At 37.0% G+C, this 18454-nt stretch overlaps 1 protein-coding gene across 1 annotated transcript; it reads left to right on the forward strand.

Moving 5' to 3' along the window:
• The first annotated feature begins 205 nt into the window (after positions 1-205).
• Positions 206-2445, forward strand: LOC122644969. Its single transcript, XM_043838327.1, has 2 exons — positions 206-2043; positions 2133-2445. Exons 1-2 carry the CDS (start codon positions 206-208, stop codon positions 2443-2445), a joined length of 2151 nt encoding a protein of 716 aa, XP_043694262.1.
• Positions 2446-18454: the final 16009 nt, after the last annotated feature.

Below are 18454 nucleotides of genomic sequence, written 5' to 3' on the forward strand. Positions count from 1 at the left end.
CCATGGGGAAGTTATACCTTCAAATACCACAATAATAGAAAACATTGTGGTTGATGAAGAAGATGAAGAAGATGAAGAGATTATTAACATAAATGACATACTTCAAGATGTGTTTCCTAGTGAAGCCTTTGAAGGAGCTGGTGGTAGTAGCACAAGTGGACACATAGAGGGAATAGAAAATTAGTCAGAAAAATTGGATAGATTGATGCAAGAAGCAGAGAAGGCATTGTATCCAGAATGCAACGAGTTCACAAAATTGTCATTTACTGTTGCAATATATCACATAAAGTGCCTATGCAGTTGGAGTGACAAGTCCTTCTCTATGTTGTTGGATTTATTGAAGAAAGCACTACCACAAAATAATACCTTGCCGAATTCTTTATATGAAGCAAAGAAGATGCTTAAAGATTTGGGACTCAGTTACAACATGATCGATGCATGCCCCAAAGATTGTATGCTATATTGGAAGGATGCATCTAATGAAAAATCTTGTCTCAAATGTGGGGCATCAAGATATACACCCAAATCCAAAGCTCCAACAAAAACATTACGCCACTTTCCTCTGATACCAAGGCTTCAAAGATTATATAAGTCATCAGTAACATCATCTGAAATGAGATGGCATAAAGATGGACGTATGGATGATGGGAAAATACGTCATCCTGCAGATGTAGAAGCATGGAAGGATTTGGACAGACTGCATCCAACTTTTAGTGCGGATCCCCGAAATGTTAGGTTGGGGCTTTCAAGTGATGGATTTAATCTTTTAAATGATATTAAGAATTCATATAGCATTTGGCCTGTTATTGTGGTGCTATATAATCTGTCACCATGGAAGTGCATGAAACAAACATCGTTCATGTTGACATTACTAATTCTAGGTAAAAATCAGCCTAGAAATGATATAGATGTTTATTTACAGCCTTTGATTGATGAATTAAAATTATTGTGGGATGGTGTTGACACCTATGATTCATTGAAGAAAGAGTCATTCCATTTACGTGCCTGCCTCTTATGGACAATCAACGACTTTCCTGCATATGCCAATCTTTCAGGTTGGAGCACCAAGGGTGCATTGGCGTGCCCTTGTTGCAACAAAGAGACCATGTCAACTTGGTTGAAACACAGCCATAAGCAATGCTACCTAGGCCATCATCGATTCCTAGAAGGAAATCATAAATTTCGATTGGATAAGAGAGGTTTCAATGGTTGTGTTGAGTTTGGGGTAGCACCACAGCCCCTTTCAGGTATTGCTTCGCTAGCTCAAATGGAAGGTGTAGAATTTTCTGCATTTGGTAAGGGATCTAATAAGAATGATACCGGTAAACGAAAGAGAGTTGGAGGTCGAACTGAACTACCTTTTAATTGGAAGAAGAGAAGTGTATTCTTTGAGTTGCCATATTGGAAGCATAATCTACTCCGTCATAATCTGGATGTCATGCATATAGAAAAGAATGTATGTGACAACATCATTGGTACACTGTTGGAATTAAAAGATAGATCAAAGGATAAGTTGGAGGCCCAACTAGATTTGCAAGACATGAACATTAGACCATCTTTGCATCCGCAGAGGATAGAGGGGAGCACTAAAGTGATTATACCTCCAGCAAGCTATATAATGTCTAAGGTAGAAAAAGAACAGTTTTGCAAAGCTTTAGATGGTTTGAAGGTGCCTGATGGGTATTCTGGAAATCTATCACGTTGTGTGAAAGTTACTGAAAGGGATATGTCTGGAATGAAGAGCCATGATTGTCATGTTTTAATGCAACAACTCCTTCCTCTATCAATACGGGTACATCCAACGAAGAATGTTAAGTTGGTGTTGTTGTCATTGTGCGCTTTCTTTCGAAGTGTATGTGTGAAAGTTGCTAAAACCGAAGATTTGAACCAACTTGAAGCCAGTATTGCAGAAACCCTATGCAATCTAGAGAGGATCTTCCCTCCTATATTCTTTGATGTTATGGTTCATCTAATGGTTCATTTACCACGGGAGATATTATTGGGTGGACCCGTCCACTATAGGTGGATGTATCCTTTTGAAAGGTTAGTCATTAATATCCTTGCTGCAAGTTCACATGTTTGTTTTATCTTTTATATTTTTGTTCCCATGTACTAATTATGCGTATCAATAGGTTCAACAAGACCCTCAAGGATTACATGCGTAATGCAAGGCACCCAGAAGGGTCTATTGCAGAGGGATACATTGCAAATGAATGTTTACAATTTTGTGCTCTGCATATCAAAGGACTCGAGACCCGATTAACCCATCCAAAGAGGAATGTTGATAACGAACATCTACAGGTAGAGCAGCAACATTGGGCATTCTCATGCAAAGGTAGACCATTAGGGCGTGCTGCGATGGTGCGATTAGAGTGGAAAGAGATTGTACAAGCACATCGATATGTTCTATTGCATTACGAACCCATTGATACATATCGAAAGTAAGTGTCATGATTAATGTTACTTCACTTCAAGTCTTTATTCCAACTTTAATAAGACTTCTCTAATTGTAGGCTCCATTTGGAAGAGCTAAAAGAGAACCTAGGCCATAGGGTTCGATAAGAACAAAGAGATAAGGTGCATGCAGAGCAATTCACAGAATGGTTTAGAAGTCATGTAAGCAGTATTAAATTTTTTTGCTTTAATCTATTTAATATTGAAAAAACATACATTTGATTATCTCCATAACAACTAATGTTGAATCAAATAGGTGGACAAGCTACGCGAAAGTGGAGAAATCATACCTCCCATTATTCAAAGGCTAGCCCAGGGTCCCAATCAGGAAGTAAAAAAGTATAAGGGGTACATATTGAATGGTATACGTTTCCACACCAAGGATCGTGAAGCTAATCGACGAACCCAAAATAGCGGGGTCTTAGTAACCGCAATAACATCAAGCAACCCTCGTCGTAGAGATACTCGACCTTGTGATGGAAATGTGCATTACTATGGTGTGTTGAAGGAAGTTGTTGAGATGGAATATTCAGCGGACCTAAAAGTAATGCTATTCCGTTGTGATTGGGTTGAAACAAGCGATAGGGCAGTGTTCAAAGAACCTATTGGCTTTACACGGGTGAACTTCAATCATTTAATGCATACCGGTCGACATTTATCTGATGACCCATTTATCTTTCCTAGCCAAGCAAAGCAAGTATTTTATGTGTCAGACCCCCTCAACAAAGGCTGGGCTATTGCTCTCAGTGCATCAGTGCGCGATGTGTTTGATACGAATGTTGTTGTGGAAGAATACTTTACTCAAGATTATCAACATATGAACATGCAGACTAGGGATCTGAGACGAGTAAATATTGGTGGTGTTGATCTTAGTTGGGAAAGGATAGACTTAGAAGGAACAACAGTTGATGCAACTCTCCAATAATAATTTGATAATTATTTTATGGATTGTATATCCTTTTATTATTATGACTTTTCAAGGTAAGGTGTTTATTGTGCTAAACTTTTATTTATTTATGTAAGTTCATAATTGATATATCTGATATACTTACTGTGATTGTGATCTTGTTCCAATGCAGGTTTAGGAGATGAATGAGCACCAGAGTTTCGGGGGCCCTAATACTAGCTCTGAGGGCCCTAGTATTAATTTTGAGGGCCATAGTTCGTCATCGTTATCTAGAAGTATAACTTTCAGTTTCTAATTTTAAAAATATAATAATTATGCTAATTACTAAATGAATACCATTTTGCTTACTAATAATGTCATATTTTTTTTATTGTAGGGCGTAAGAGAGGCCATACAAGAGCCTTCCATGTCTATAATAGGCCAAGTACTGATAAAAAAAGATATGCGGATAAATGATTTTGATGTTATAGTTGGTGATTACGGAGCTGAATTTGCCACATTCTGTGGTACTCTTGCTAGGACCCCAACACTACTACCGTTAGATTATCATGATTGGAGATTGATTCCGAAGCATTACAAAGAAGATACATGGGATAGGATTAAGGTATGGTGATATCACATCTTATATGTATGTATAAAGGAACTAAGAATGCATAGATATATATGTTGTTATTGTTGATGAGTTTATACTTCTATCTACTAATTCAATATGTTTAATAGGAAAAGTACAATGTGTCGGACTCAGCCCAACATGTTGTGTTAATGAGAATTGGCCACTCATGGCGGGATTACAAGGGAGAACTAAAAAAAATGACAGAGGAAAAATATCCTAATCTATTGATTGCCCCTCGCCCTATGAATCCTGTAGAAATTCCACAAACTCAGTGGGAGTACCTCCTTGGGAGGTGGACATCTTCACAATGGCAGGTAATATGATTTTTTTTAATCAATGTATTAACATAATTTCATTTGATTGAAATAATTATGATACATATTTTGCTTATGGGTTTTATGTATGATAGGATAAATCTAAAAAAGAATAAAGAGAGTAGATCGAAACAAACTATGTCTCATACAGCCGGCAGGAGGAGCTTTGCACAGGTGGCTGAAGACATGAGGGTTGAAGACCCAGATGGCGAGGGACCTTCCAGAGTACAATTATTTAAGAGAACTCATACAAGGAGAGATGGCAGCATCATAGATCAGGCTGCGAGAGAAATCATAGTAAGTATTCCAAGGCTGTTGTTTGATAGTAATCTCAACCCCTTTCATTCACTGTTGCTGTATTTTTTGAAAGCAATTCATTATCAGATTTTGGGACCCTATTTTTTTCCTTTTTCTCTTCTCAATTTGTGATGCTTGAGATTTTTCCGAGTGAGTCATATATGTTACTTTTTTGTGCATGTTTTTTTCCTCCCTCTCTCTGTTGGTTCTTCCTTTCGGAGTTCTTTCTTGTCTCATATTTGTATGTCTTCGAGATCAATGAAATTTTTATGATTATTTAATAAAAAGAGAAGGAGAAATAGAGAAAGAGGGAGAGGAATGAGTACTAAGTATGGAATGTATGTTCTTTTCTATTCTGATGTTAACCTATTTTACATTGGTTTGTAGAACAAGATTGATGAGAAATTGGAGGAACAACCCCCAGAAATGAGAGAAATGAAACCTGTCCAAGACAAAGCGTTTGTGGTAGTGGTCGGCCCAGATTCAAGTGGCCGAGTGTTTGGTCAAGGCTTAGGTGTAAAGCCGACTACTTTTGGCACCACACCCAGAAATATTGAGGCAAGACGACGAGCAAGAAGAAGCGCAAAGAGAAGTACGAGAATTGAGGGAAGAGCTTAGAATTGTGAGAGAAGAATTGACAGAAATGGACACTTTGAAAGAAAAGTTGGTAGAAATGGATACTTTGAAAGAAAGGTTGATAGAAATGGATGCAATGAAGCACCAAATAGAAATTATCACCCAAGGGCTCTTGGGTAGAGGTAGTTCACAGTGTTCAGTTAACTTATGTAAGTTACAAATTATTAAATTTTATTGGTTTGTTTATCTTAAGTATTATATATATTAATCTTGATCACATATTAATTTGAATAGCTGATAATTGAGGCCGTTGCATAAGCTGGCTTAGATTTTGACAGTCTATCTGTACAGGTAAACTTTCAGGCCCTCTTTCTTTCATCCATCAATTCTATGTTAGGTTGAGACTAAAAATATATCACAAGTAAAGATTGCAGGACAAATCCTTAGGAACCAGAATAGAGAGATCTGAAATAACTTGAAACTGAGGAATCTGATGGGGTTGTAATCTAGGTTGGAGGACAATATGGAATAGGGAAATAAACCGTCAAAATATGGTTCCAATCCAATGGTTGGATCTGAAGTTGTAGCACTGCCTAGAAAATAGAGACTTTTTCAAAAACAAATTTAGAAACCTTGTAGAAAATAGAAAGTAAGGATCAATATTAGAACATAGGACAATTTTAGTAACAATGAAGGACAAATTAGTTAGTGAGACTGGAAAATAGTAACTAGATAGCAGAAAATAAATTTAGAATAAGTAGTACTGCTGCAACAGAACTAATGAATAGGCAGTGTACTGCCAACAAAATGTGAAATCAATGGAAGGAAGTGGTGTCTTCAAGACCATGGCTGCATTGTTTCTGGCATTATATGTTTCAAACAAATTTAACCTCAAAATTTTTCTTTTCCGGGGTTTTTACTTGGAACAAATGGAGTCTAAATGGAATATAGGAACTAACAATTTAGGGATAAAGGCAATAAGCAGAAATTTAAGGTACGGTAAGACTCAACCCGGGTTGCTTTATTTTCTTCCATTCAGTTTCTGAGAAAATTATTTCTGTATTCGTTTATTGAGATTTAAGAAGATTTATTTGGTCTTATTTTTTGGTTCCATGCTTTAATCCTATTCATTCACTTGAAGAGAGTTTTATATATTTCTGTAACATTATTTTTATTTTTAAATGTTTTCTTTCTTGATTCCCTGGTTCTTCTTTTATGAACTTAATCATTCCTGCTGCGTTTCCAGTTTCGTTTCAGATTTGAGTGTTCTACTTCGTTTTGGAACTGGTTCCTTCTTCTTCCCTGCATATTTCTCTCAGTAATGGGGCTTTGCTTCGTTCCTGCTTTCTTGAGTGTTCTGTTGCGTTTCAGATCTGAATGTCTAGCTTCATTTTTTATCTAAATGTTCTTTTTAGGATCAGAACCCCATCATCGTTCTGGCATTCTTCTCTGTTTGTTTGATCACCGCTGCTCTCCTTCTCGTTGCTTCTGAGTTGACTCTCTGCTGCTAGCTCCTTCCTTCGCTGGTTTCAGACCTGAGCTTCTACTTTGTTCAGATATGTTCGGCTGTGTTTTAGTTATAGGTGAAAGCACCATTGTAGGAGATGGTGGTGTTGCGACAGATAAAGTCCTGTTTTTTCTTTTGACGGAAGTGTTCATAAACAGTAAAAGCAATAAATTTTTGCCCTGCCAAATGTGCTCACTGAGCAGTTTTTGACCCAGAACTACTCTCTCCGAGTAGAAAAACAGACCAGCTTGTCAAATGCAATTCTGCTCACAATCTGCTTTTGTGAGCAAGAAAACAATAAAATTACTTTCAGTGAGTGTAACCAAACACGGCCTTGGAGTAAGAGAGTGATAAGGGGTATGAGTGGAATGAATTGGCTTGGTTAAGATATTTCTCTCTCAACCACAATAGCCCTCTTCATCCTTTTTGCTCTAAGTTGGTATCTCCCTCTCATTAACTTCTCTATTCCCCTCCTACAGCTATTACTCTTTTCCCCTTCTTTGCTCCTACTATTTCTCTTTAAACTAATCCCATCCTATCCATTGGTTTAAAGCTCAAATCCTATTTCAGGAAAGACTTATCTCTCTCTCTCTCTCTCTCTCTCTCCAATCAACTTCACCCATCAACTCTCTCCAATCAACTTAATCCATCAATTTCAAATACTTAGTTTTTTTATGTCTGATTTCTTGTTGTAAGAATTATTTATATCAGACAATTATTGCTTAAATTCTGAACCATTAGATCTAGATTCAGATCTGGCCATATCAACATAAAAAACTGACCGTTAGATTTAAGATCAGCAGTATGTATGGGAAAGAGGTGAGCATCCAAGTGATGTTAATTAGCTTCTTCCTCAAGAAGAAATGTGAGTTGCATGAATCATATTATATTCTCTTCATTTCCTGTGTACCAGAAACCGTAGTTTCATTGGAGGATGAAACAGTATTTGTCAGCTATTGGACTCCTTGATCTCATGAAGAGTAGCTTGTAGCAGAGACTAATAAAAAGCAATCTAGAATGTTGATTGTGAGTGAATTGGTTAATGAGTTGTTTCAAAAAGCCCTTCCTCTGGAGCTTACTAGGGGATGATTGCTAATACAATTGCTATTTATTGCCAAGAGATTCCTTGGTTATGGAAACAATATGGGTTGAATGACAACAATCCACCATTAGATTAAAATGTTTTCTTTTTAATCTGATTGCTTATAGGGGTTATGACTTTAAAATCCTTTTTCATTTTGATTTGATGACATTGAACCCTTCACTATATTATGATGATAATTCACCTGCCATGGTAGGCAATCTATTTCTCTGTCCTTATCCATTCTAAGTCTCTCCAAAACGCAGAGCATGAATGATATGAGACTCTCCAAGATGGCAAAAATTGGAAGTATCAAGTTCTTGTTAATTGGTTCCTTAGATATAGATTCTTTAAATCTGTGCTTTTTGCTCATTTTGTTTATTAGCTTTTTCCTATCATAGTTCAATATGCTTCCGTCCTTCCCCTTCTGAACTTTTTTACCTTGATATTCTCAAGGGCCTTTCTTGGTTGCTTGTTAGTAGCTGAAGATGGGTTTTGATGGCTCGTTTCATACTTCTACTAGAAAACTAGAAATCCTCACCCAAAAACCAAAAGAATGGGATGCTTGACAGAGATTTTCCATTCTCAACTCAGCCCTCCCCCCACCCTTCTGTTTATATACTCGCTTTTTTGCTTTTCTTTATAAGCCATCATGTCTCTTTCATAACCACTCTTGATTCCCATAAGTAGTAGGTGAGAGCTTTAAGAGTCAAAATCTCAACCTTATGTCAAGAAGGCACGATCAGTGTACTAGGTATGTAGTCTGTTCTAAAACTCCTGGATTCGACATATTCTTTTCCATAAAGTGGTAGTTACTAGAAATTCAGAATTTGGTATCATTCGACACTTATACAACTCAGACTATATGGTTACCTCTTTCTACACTTCTTAAGTTTCCTATGCTGTGCAACGGGGTTTTGGAATTGTCTGCAGTTTCTGCTTTCCTTATTGTACATCTTGACAAGCTACTATTTATATTCAGTTTAAAGACAACCAGCTATTATCAAAAAAAGAAGATAGGACCACACGTAGGACCAGGATCTGATTGAAGGATTTGAAGAAAACTGAGAAACTAAATAGATTCAAAAAATTTAATGCAGTTTTTAAAAAAATGGTTTTCCTATTTTTACTAAACACTACCCAATGATTGTATTCATGAGGGAATAATTTACTGATTTTAGAAATTAGAGAGGGGAAGAAGAGACGTAAATAAACAGGGGTTCTAAAAGATGTCCGAACTTAGGAAACTCTAATTAAGTCGATCAGAACTTCAAGCAATAGAATTGCTTGGGTCTACTTATGATTTCCAGGCGAAAATAATATCTTAATAAGGCTAGAGGAGGTATCGTAGGCTGGTTGCTTGTAATTCATATATCTTGATAAGGATAAAAAATATTAGACTATTGTTAGGATTCAAGAGAGATTAGCAACATAAACACCAAATCCAAGAAGAGACCAAACTAATATGAATAAGATATTGTCAAATGATGCAGTTGGAAATTGAGAAAAACAGGGTATGTGCTTGGTTTGGAATCGATAAGCCAAGAAGTAAAGAGGAAGAAGTACGAGAAGAAGGCAAGAAGGAGGACGGAAGAAATTAGAATGGAGAAGAACAAGCGAGTTCACACTGTGATGAATAGCTCATACCGAGTTGAGTAGGGACATGCACCACGATACTAAACAAACAATTGATTCAATCCATTCAACTCAAGTATGTTCAATGGGTTACAATTTTATATAAAGAAGAAAAAAAAAAGACTCATAATCATATCCTAAAAGAAGTTAAGAACTACTTGAACTCTATTCCCTTAAAGAGAGGATTTTTATGCCCTTTTCTGCTTGTCCTTTTCTCCCCATCTTCAAAGTAGTTGAGTGACCTTGATTGTGGCTCTAACTAGTTTTTAAAATGCATTGAATGGCATTGTAACATCACCTTTCACTAACAGATTGTTTCTTTTGTGTTTCTCTTTTTCTTATGCCATTGCGTAAGATTGACTCAGTGGGCAAGGTCAGAGAGGTGGTTGGTTGCTCCTGCTATGTCGTTGTAAAGGTGAGTAAAAACTACAATGAAGTTCATGTTAACCCATTTTCTAGTTTAGCATAAATCTGATTTCTTTCTCTTATGGTTTCTCATCTTCCTACTGATATACAGGACTATAGAGAAGAATTTGAGGGTCTTAATATCGTCCAGGAGTATGTGAAGTCATATTATGTTAATGCACTAAGAATTGAAAGATATATTGTTTGAGGTTTTTGACCTGGAGTCGATCAATGGGAACCTTTCTTTTTATTTTTCCCTTTTGTTATTTGTAGTTGATAATTAGAATGGACTAAATACAGTTATTTTTTGTTGGTGGTTGTGAACCAAGAGGGTTTTATCATTTTTTCTTGTTAAGTTGAGATTGAATTAATACTTTTTTAATGTTTGGTATTTCATATTAGTGGATGTTGGGCATTAGTAAAATTACTGCTTTGTGGATTAATGTGTATTTTTATGGTCTGAAATGAATATTTATTATATATGAAACAGGGGGGGGGTAGGGTGGTCATGCAGGCTATGCTGCAGCATAGAGAACAGATTCTTAAAAAAAAAAAATATTACTTTTGACGGCATTATTTAACAAACGTCGCAATAATAAAAGCCACCATATATGACGGCGTTTAAGAAACGCCGCTGCCATATGTTTTACCGGCGTTTATAAACAACTGCCGCAAACAACATATATTTAGCAACATATACCGGCATTTAAGACACGCCGCCATAGGGTATTTTCCCGGCGTTTATGTAAACATGTCGCAAATAAATAATATTATACCAACGTTTACCAATCTATAGCGGCGTGTCCCAAAACGCCGTGATAAAGTATATATGGCGACATTTACTAACAAACGTCGGCGAAAGTATACCTACACGGGCATATCGCATAAACGTCGTGATACATTTCCGGCGGTACATTTGACGACATATGTGCGGCGTTTATTACAAACGCCGCTGAAGCATATAGCGGCGTTTTTGTAAGATATGGCGGCACTTACAAAACGCCACAAAAGACGCCTTTTCTTGTAGTGATAATTCTTAAATGAGGACCATGAGAAGTTGATGTTTGACCTTGATTGAATCTTTTGTCTTCTTGATACACAATTTTTCCTTTACCTTTGATTTAATATGAGATTCTCTCACTATAGCCTAGTCCCTCTTTGTCTAGAGGTCCTTTTTGTGGTGTACCAAGAAGAGCATCTAAGGACTTTTGTCCTTTGGTAAAGGTATGTAGAGCATTCGTCAATTTTTCATTCTCCTCTTCAAGCTTTGCAATATAGGAATATAAGTCATCTACTTTATTATGTAATAAAATGACTTCTTTTTCAAGATTGGTTTTGATTGTCTCTAATCGTTGACTAGTTTCATATAGTGCTTCAAAGCTTTTCTCAATGTCATTCTCATCAATGTTATCAGTATCTATATCATCACATAAATTACTATATTTAGATGCTGTGATATGTCTAGAAGTTACCTCATTATTGTCTTCCTCTTGAGTAAGTGCTATAAGTACTAGATTACCTTGTTCATCATCGGACTCCACTTCTTGCTTTTCTTCACTAGAGTCCCAAGAAATTTCTACAGCATGGCTTTCTTTTTTTCTTCAAATTTTGAACGTTTGGTTCTGAAATATCCTGGCTTTTGATATTCAAAACAAATAATATCCTTTTTGTTAGTAGATACAGTTTTGCCTTTGGATGGGAATTTACCTTTTTGTTCCTTGGACGAGCTTCCATTATTGGACGATCTTTCTCCTCTTCTTTTAAGAAACTTTTAAAATTTTTTGGTTATCAAGGACATTTCTTTATCAGAGAAGGTGATATTATATTCCTCCTTACTTTCGTCATCAGATATATTTGACATTTTTAGTGCGATGACTTTCTTCTTGGGTTCCTTTGTCTCAGCATATTTTTCTTCTTTATTTAACTCAACTTCATGAGTTAGTAAAGAACCTAATAATTCATCCATACTTATCTTTTCAAGGTCTTTAGCTTCTTTGATTGTAGTTATCTTTGTTCTCCACTTTGGGAGTTGTGATCTGAGGATCTTTCAAACATTTTCTAATTTGATGTAGGTTTTTCCAAGGCCCTTCAGCTTATTAATAATGTTAGTAAATCTTAAAAATATGCAAACAATATTCTCATTCTCTACCATCTTAAATAGTTCATATTATTCACAAAAAAAAATTAAAAAAGTTCATATTCATGAACAGGCTTGTCTATTTTAGATTGTTTTACTTGTGAGGTTCCTTCATATGAAACCACAAGTGTATCTCAAATATTCTTAGGTGTCCCACACATAGATATCTTATTGAATTCAGAATCGATTAATGCATATCACAAAAAGGTGATAGCTTTGTAATTATGTTGAACTTTTTTCGTTTCTGAGGGAGTTAGTTCAGATGTGTCCTTTAGCACGGTTTCACCATCTACTATTTTAGAGTATAGACGTAGTCCATTTTCATTCACATGCCACACATAAAGATTGTGTGTACATGTGAAATTTTTTAATCTAATTTTCTAGTAAGAAAAATTATCTCCATTAAACAATATATGGTAGTCTTGATACATTCAGCCCTTCAAGTGTAGTAGAGTGTTGTGATCCCATTGATCTTTTAGACTCTTAAAGTGAGCTCCCGCTCTGATACCAAGGGTTAGATAACCTAAATGGGGTAAATAGGTTATCTTAGTGGAATTTTTGTTCTTTTAAAATTATACTAGAGTTTCAAGACAATGTAATTTAAAGTAAATTAAAACAAGAGAGACACAAACATTTATAATGGTTTAACTCAACCTTGAGTCTCCATCCATTCCTCTCAACCTTTAAGAGAATTCAACTAATCTTTTCCCTTTCCATATAATAAGTGGGGAAAACACCTTTAGAAATCTTACTAGAATAAGAGGATCCTATAATCTTTTAAGGACAAGAGAATCCTACAATTTCTTGAGGATAAGAGAATCCTTTACAAAACCTAAGTATAGCCTTGGAAAATATAAGCAATGCTTACTCTTCGAGAGTCAACTTGACTCAAGAGTAAGAAATTAATTAACAAGAGAGATTAAAAAGAAATATTACCTAAGCGGAAGTATTCCAACTTACTTCACGCAATGTAATTGTGAATATACAATTAATAGTATGAAGATGCTTGACCTTTGAGCTTTATACTAGAAAAAGATAAGTCTTTGAGTGATGATGTCAAGCTTGAATAACTAAGCTTTCTTCTTGACTTGAAATAATAGCACTAAGAACTTGAGTTGACTTTTTCACTTCACAATAAAGTATTCTTTTGAATTGTTGTGATGGTCAAAAGGTCTGACACGATTTGCATTTATAAGCATCATTTAATGCTAAAAGATCATGTGTCAAAATTACTCTAATGGCTATAAAACGATTAGTTTTTAGCTCAACCGGTCGACCGCTTGGTTCTGCTAGTCGACCGGTTGGTTCTGCCGATCGACAGGTAGATATAACCGTTGGAAAAATAGAGCCATTAGGACTTTTCATTTCCAAGCTGTCGATTGTGCAGCTGGCAGGCATTGGGCAACTGTTTGGGGGAACCAAGTGAAACTGGTTACTCACTGTTTCCAGCAATCAATTTAGCTTTGTAGCTAGTCAACTGGTTATCCAACCGTTAGTTATTTTAAGGCATTTTGCCATCCTGTCTATGATAGACTTTGGTCCAGTCTTTTTCCAATGAATGCTAAGGATTTCTAGGGTCTTTAAGTACCTTCCTAGAGTCTCTATATGATGCAAATGTAATTTTTATTTATATGTATGCAATTACAGTTATAATTATGCAAGTGTGTGTATGTGTATCCTCATACGAGCATCTTCATTTCGATCTTCTAGTTGATTCTTCTTTAAGAGATGTTCTTCAATCTTCAAATGAATTTTTCTTTAAGAACTATTTATCTTGGAAATTCTTTACAGACTTGATCACTTCAGGCTTTATCTTGAGCTTCCTTATGTTTTAAGCCTTGACTCGTTCTTCTTTATTATTCCATTAAACCTATTGACATAATAGAACACAATGGCTTGTGACAACTCGTTTGTTATCATCAAAATATTTATGGAGGGAGGGAAGAATTTTTTCAGCACATGTTGTAGGATCCTACTGCCCACAAACTAATCGTTAGCCAAGATGTTGTCTTCAATGAAGATTCATTGCAAAAAGACAAAAAACAGCTAACTTCTAACTTGCCATAGATATTTGAACTTGAATCACTTAAATAAGCTAAAAATCAACCTATTGAATAACAGTTGACCGATACTCATGAAGCTGATGGAGATGAAGCTAATGAAGAGCATACAGAAGAACCAGGTATGAACCTTAGGATGATAAAGTACGGTCTAAGAGAGCTTCGAAACCTCCCAGCTGGCTTAATGATTATGTCACGGCTTACACATTTATCACTAAAGAGTATGAGCCTTGTACATATCAGGAGGTTTGTGAGTCTAGCGATGCTCACCAATGGAGAGCATCTGTGGAAGAAGAAATAGAGGCCCTACACAAAACAAAACTTGGGATCTTGTTAAGTGTTTGTAAGAAATAATAACCGCAAGCATACGGATCAATCGTAGCTACGGGTCAAACTCAAGGAGATGTATGCCATTCTATTTTACTCATTTTAAAGCAATGCAAAGTGAACCAAATTAATTAAAGTATTGGATTAAAATAATGATAATTAAACTAACATATCCTAACTCACAAGCATCTATCGAAATTACGCGTCTAAGGAATTGAATTGGCATTCTAACATATAAGCATCTAACCTATCAAAACTAACACGGATTTGAAGGAATAAATTACAGCCACACATCACAACCACATAAAAAAATCAGAAGAAGAGTAGGACTAAGAGATTAGGTGAAACCCGATGGTGCTTGAACCGGATTGAAATTGCTTGCTTCTCTAGCGCACTTGAAATAGCGCTACCAAACCTAAAATAAAAATAAAAATAAATAAATTAAGATGTTTAACCGAATGCATGATAATGATGATAAATAATAAAAGCATGGAAGAATTTAGAGAGGTAGAAATGAGAATAAAATAAAAATAATGGAGAATTAGAATCCTACTAGAATGGAGAGAATAGAGGTGGTGAGAGTGTGTAAAGGATATACACTCCATGTCCTTCACTGGACAGAATCATATCAAGGATATCAATCAAGGCAACCAAGATAGGAAAGAAGCCAATCAAGCAAGCTGGTATATCAAACAAGGAAATCAAGATAATTATCCTACACAGCACAGCAAGGATATCAATCAAGATACCAATCAAATCAATTTGAATATAAATCAAAGGAATGGCAGCAGTAGCACTACCTTAAATAGGATTTCTAATATTGTAAAGAGGGAGTCACAATTCTTATTTAAGGAGATGGATACAAAGGAGAATAAACATTGAAAACCATTACAGCCGTGGACGTAAGTCTCTTGACTGAACCACGTTAAACCTCTTGCCTATTGTCTCTCTTCTCTCCTCTTCTATCTTGCTGTTTTTCACTTTAACATGGTATCAAGAGCAGAAAACGATTCCAGGGACTCTCTTTCTTCCACACCTCTTCAAACCTCACCTCTGATCAAGGTAATCCTATTTTTTGTCAAATCTGTGGGCATGCTGGACATAAAGCATTGGACTGCAGACAAAGATTTAATCATGCCTTTCAAGATGGTTTTATTGCACCACCCACTGGCAATTTTTCTGATTTTTCGGCACCATTAACTGATGATAATCGATGGTTCCCCGATTCGGGTGCTTCACACCATCTTACTGCAAGCTTAGAAAATCTTCACCTCTCCCAGCCATACAATGGCACTGAACAGGTGCAAGTTGCGAACGGTTCTGGCCTGCCAATAGCAAATATTGGTAATGCTACTATCACTGCCAACTCTAAATCCTTACTTCTCAATAATATTTTGCATGTTCCTGGGGTTACTAAGAATCTTTTATCTGTGGCTTAATTTACTCGTGACAACAATGTAATTTTTGAGTTTCATCCTGACAGTTTTCTTGTGAAGGATCACGCAACGGGGACCCACTTGCTCCAGGGCAAGCTTAAGGACGTTCTTTATCAAGTTCTATTAAATAAAAATAAAGATGTAGTAAATAAAACCCCTCCACAGGGCCTGATTGGAGAACGCACTTCTGTATCTCAGTGGCATAATAGATTGGGTCATCCGGCCCTAAGGACTGTTGCAAATGTTATCTCTAATTTTAATCTTCCCACTTCATCCAATAAAAATTTCAACGTTTGTGAAGCCTGCCAAATGGACAAAAGCCATAAATTACCATTTAAATCTTCAGATTCATGGTCTCTTGCTCCCCTTGAATTAATATTTTCTGATGTTTGGGGACCATCTCCAATCACCTCAACGGAAGGGTATCGCTATTATGTCAGTTTTTTGGATGATTATAGTCAATTTCTATGGTTATTTCCTTTAACTGTGAAATCTGAAGTGTTATCTGTTTTCCAGAAATTTCAAGCCCTTGTTGAAAATTTGTTTACTCAGCGCATAAAACGGCTTCACACAGATTGGGGTGGGGAGTATAGATCTGTATCTACTTATCTCTCTCAAATTGGGATTGAGCACCGTCATAGACATATTGTCGAAACGGGTTTGTCTCTGCTGGTACATGGGTCGGTTCCACATGCTTATTGGCCACACGCTTTTGAAACAGCGGTTTTTCTGATCAATAGACTCCCCACTCCTGTTCTCCAAGGAGTTTCGCCTCTATACAAACTTTTTGGAATACATCCAGCTTATGAACAATTGAGGGTTTTTGGATGTGGGTGTTATCCTCTACTTCGACCGTTCAATACCCACAAAATGGATTACAGGCCACATGTGCATGTTTTCCTTGGTTATAGCTCATGACATCGGGGCTACAAATGCTTTAATCGTAAGAGTGGGAAAATTATTATCTCGAGACATGTTGTTTTTTATGAAGAAAAATTTCCCTTTGGTATTCCTCCAAGGCTGGACCTGGGTCACACAACATCTGAACCATCTTTGTTAGGACTGCCACCTCTGGCCTCATGGCTACCTGAGCAACTGTCGGCATACACCCCTCCCATGGTTCCATAACACTCAGAGAACTCAGTAACTCAGGAACCGCAAGATGATCCTCATGAACCCATGGTGTCCAGTCCTGTTGTGGTTTCACATGAACCCACTGAATTCTCAGCACCTTCTGTGCCATCTATTGATTTAATTGTTGATTTTCCTGTGGACCAGTTCTCCTCAAATGCCCATCCAATGATAACTCGCACAAAGGATGGTACTAGACGGCCTAAGGTTTTCTTGGCCGATGTCAAGCCTCTCTCAATCGAGCCTACAAGCTTTAATATTGCAAACAAATTTCCACAATGCCGACAAGCTATGGATAAGGAATTTAATGCCTTATTACAAAATGGTACTTGGACCCTTGTACCACGCCTTTCTTCACACAGTGTCATTGGATGCAAGTGGGTTTTTCGCATCAAACGAAGACCAGATTGGTCGCCAAGGGCTACAACTAGCAAGAAGGGATTGACTATAATGAAACTTTTAGCCCGGTCATCAAACCAACTACAATCCGGCTTGTTCTCTCCATTGCCTTGTCTAGGTCTTGGCTGCTTCGTCAAATCGACATTCAAAATGCCTTGCTTCATGGTGAATTAAATGAAACAGTGTACATGACTCAATTGTCCGGTTTTCAAGATCCAGCACACCTAGGGTACGTGTGTAAATTACACAAGTCTCTATATGGATTAAAGCAGCACCACGGATGTGGTTTGATAAGCTAAGCTCGTTTCTTCTCGAGATTGGCTTCCAAGGCTCAAAGACTGATACCTCTTTGTTCACTTACAATCATGGCACTGATATTATTTTCATTTTCATACATGTGGATGACATAATCCTAACAGGAAGTAGTGATGCTCTGCTCCAATAGTTCTTGACCAAAATGAAAGGGGTATTTGCAGTAACAGATATGGTACCTCTACATTATTTCTTGGGTATCAGCGTAGAACGCACACCGAATCAAGGATGGTACATTACGGACTTGTTAGAGAAGACACAAATGACTGCTTGCAAGGAAGTTTCCACACCAATCACCCCATCAATGGTTTTATCTCAATTCACAGGAAATCCTATGGACGATCCAACTCTATACCGAAGTACAATTGGCGCCTTGCAATATGCCACATTAACTCGCCCAAATATACAATTTGCTGTCAACAAAGTCTGTCAATATATGCAACGACCAACCATTGACCATTGGGCAGCCGTTAAAAGAATTCTTTGTTATCTCAAAGGCACGCTATCACATGGTGTTCATTTTGATCGAAGCTCACCACTTACTCTTAGTGCCTTCTCCGATGCTGACTGGGCTGGCTGCCATGATGATCGTAAGTCCCAGGGTGGTTTTGCAATTTTTCTTGGTTCCAACTTGATTTCTCGAAGCTCGAGAAAACAGGCAACTGTGGCCTGCTCTAGTACTGAATCTGAATACCGTGCTCTTGCCAATGCCGCAGCCGAACTCACATGGGTTCAATCCCTTTTGAAAGAATTACACATCTATCTTCCAAGTGCTCCTACTCTATGGTGTGACAATATAGGGGCAACCTATCTCACGGCCAACCCAGTATTCCACGCCCGCACAAAGCATGTTGAAATAGATT

Source organism: Telopea speciosissima, chromosome 11, assembly GCF_018873765.1.
Source record: "Telopea speciosissima isolate NSW1024214 ecotype Mountain lineage chromosome 11, Tspe_v1, whole genome shotgun sequence".
In the NCBI taxonomy this organism is placed as follows: Eukaryota; Viridiplantae; Streptophyta; class Magnoliopsida; order Proteales; family Proteaceae; genus Telopea; species Telopea speciosissima.

Bases quoted from the DNA above. Each gene is read 5' to 3' on its own strand.
- LOC122644969 (XM_043838327.1), top strand. From the start codon at position 206: ATGCAAGAAGCAGAGAAGGCATTGTATCCAGAATGCAACGAGTTCACA. The intron at 2,044-2,132 runs GTTAGTCATTAA...GCGTATCAATAG, and splicing joins TGGATGTATCCTTTTGAAAG to GTTCAACAAGACCCTCAAGG.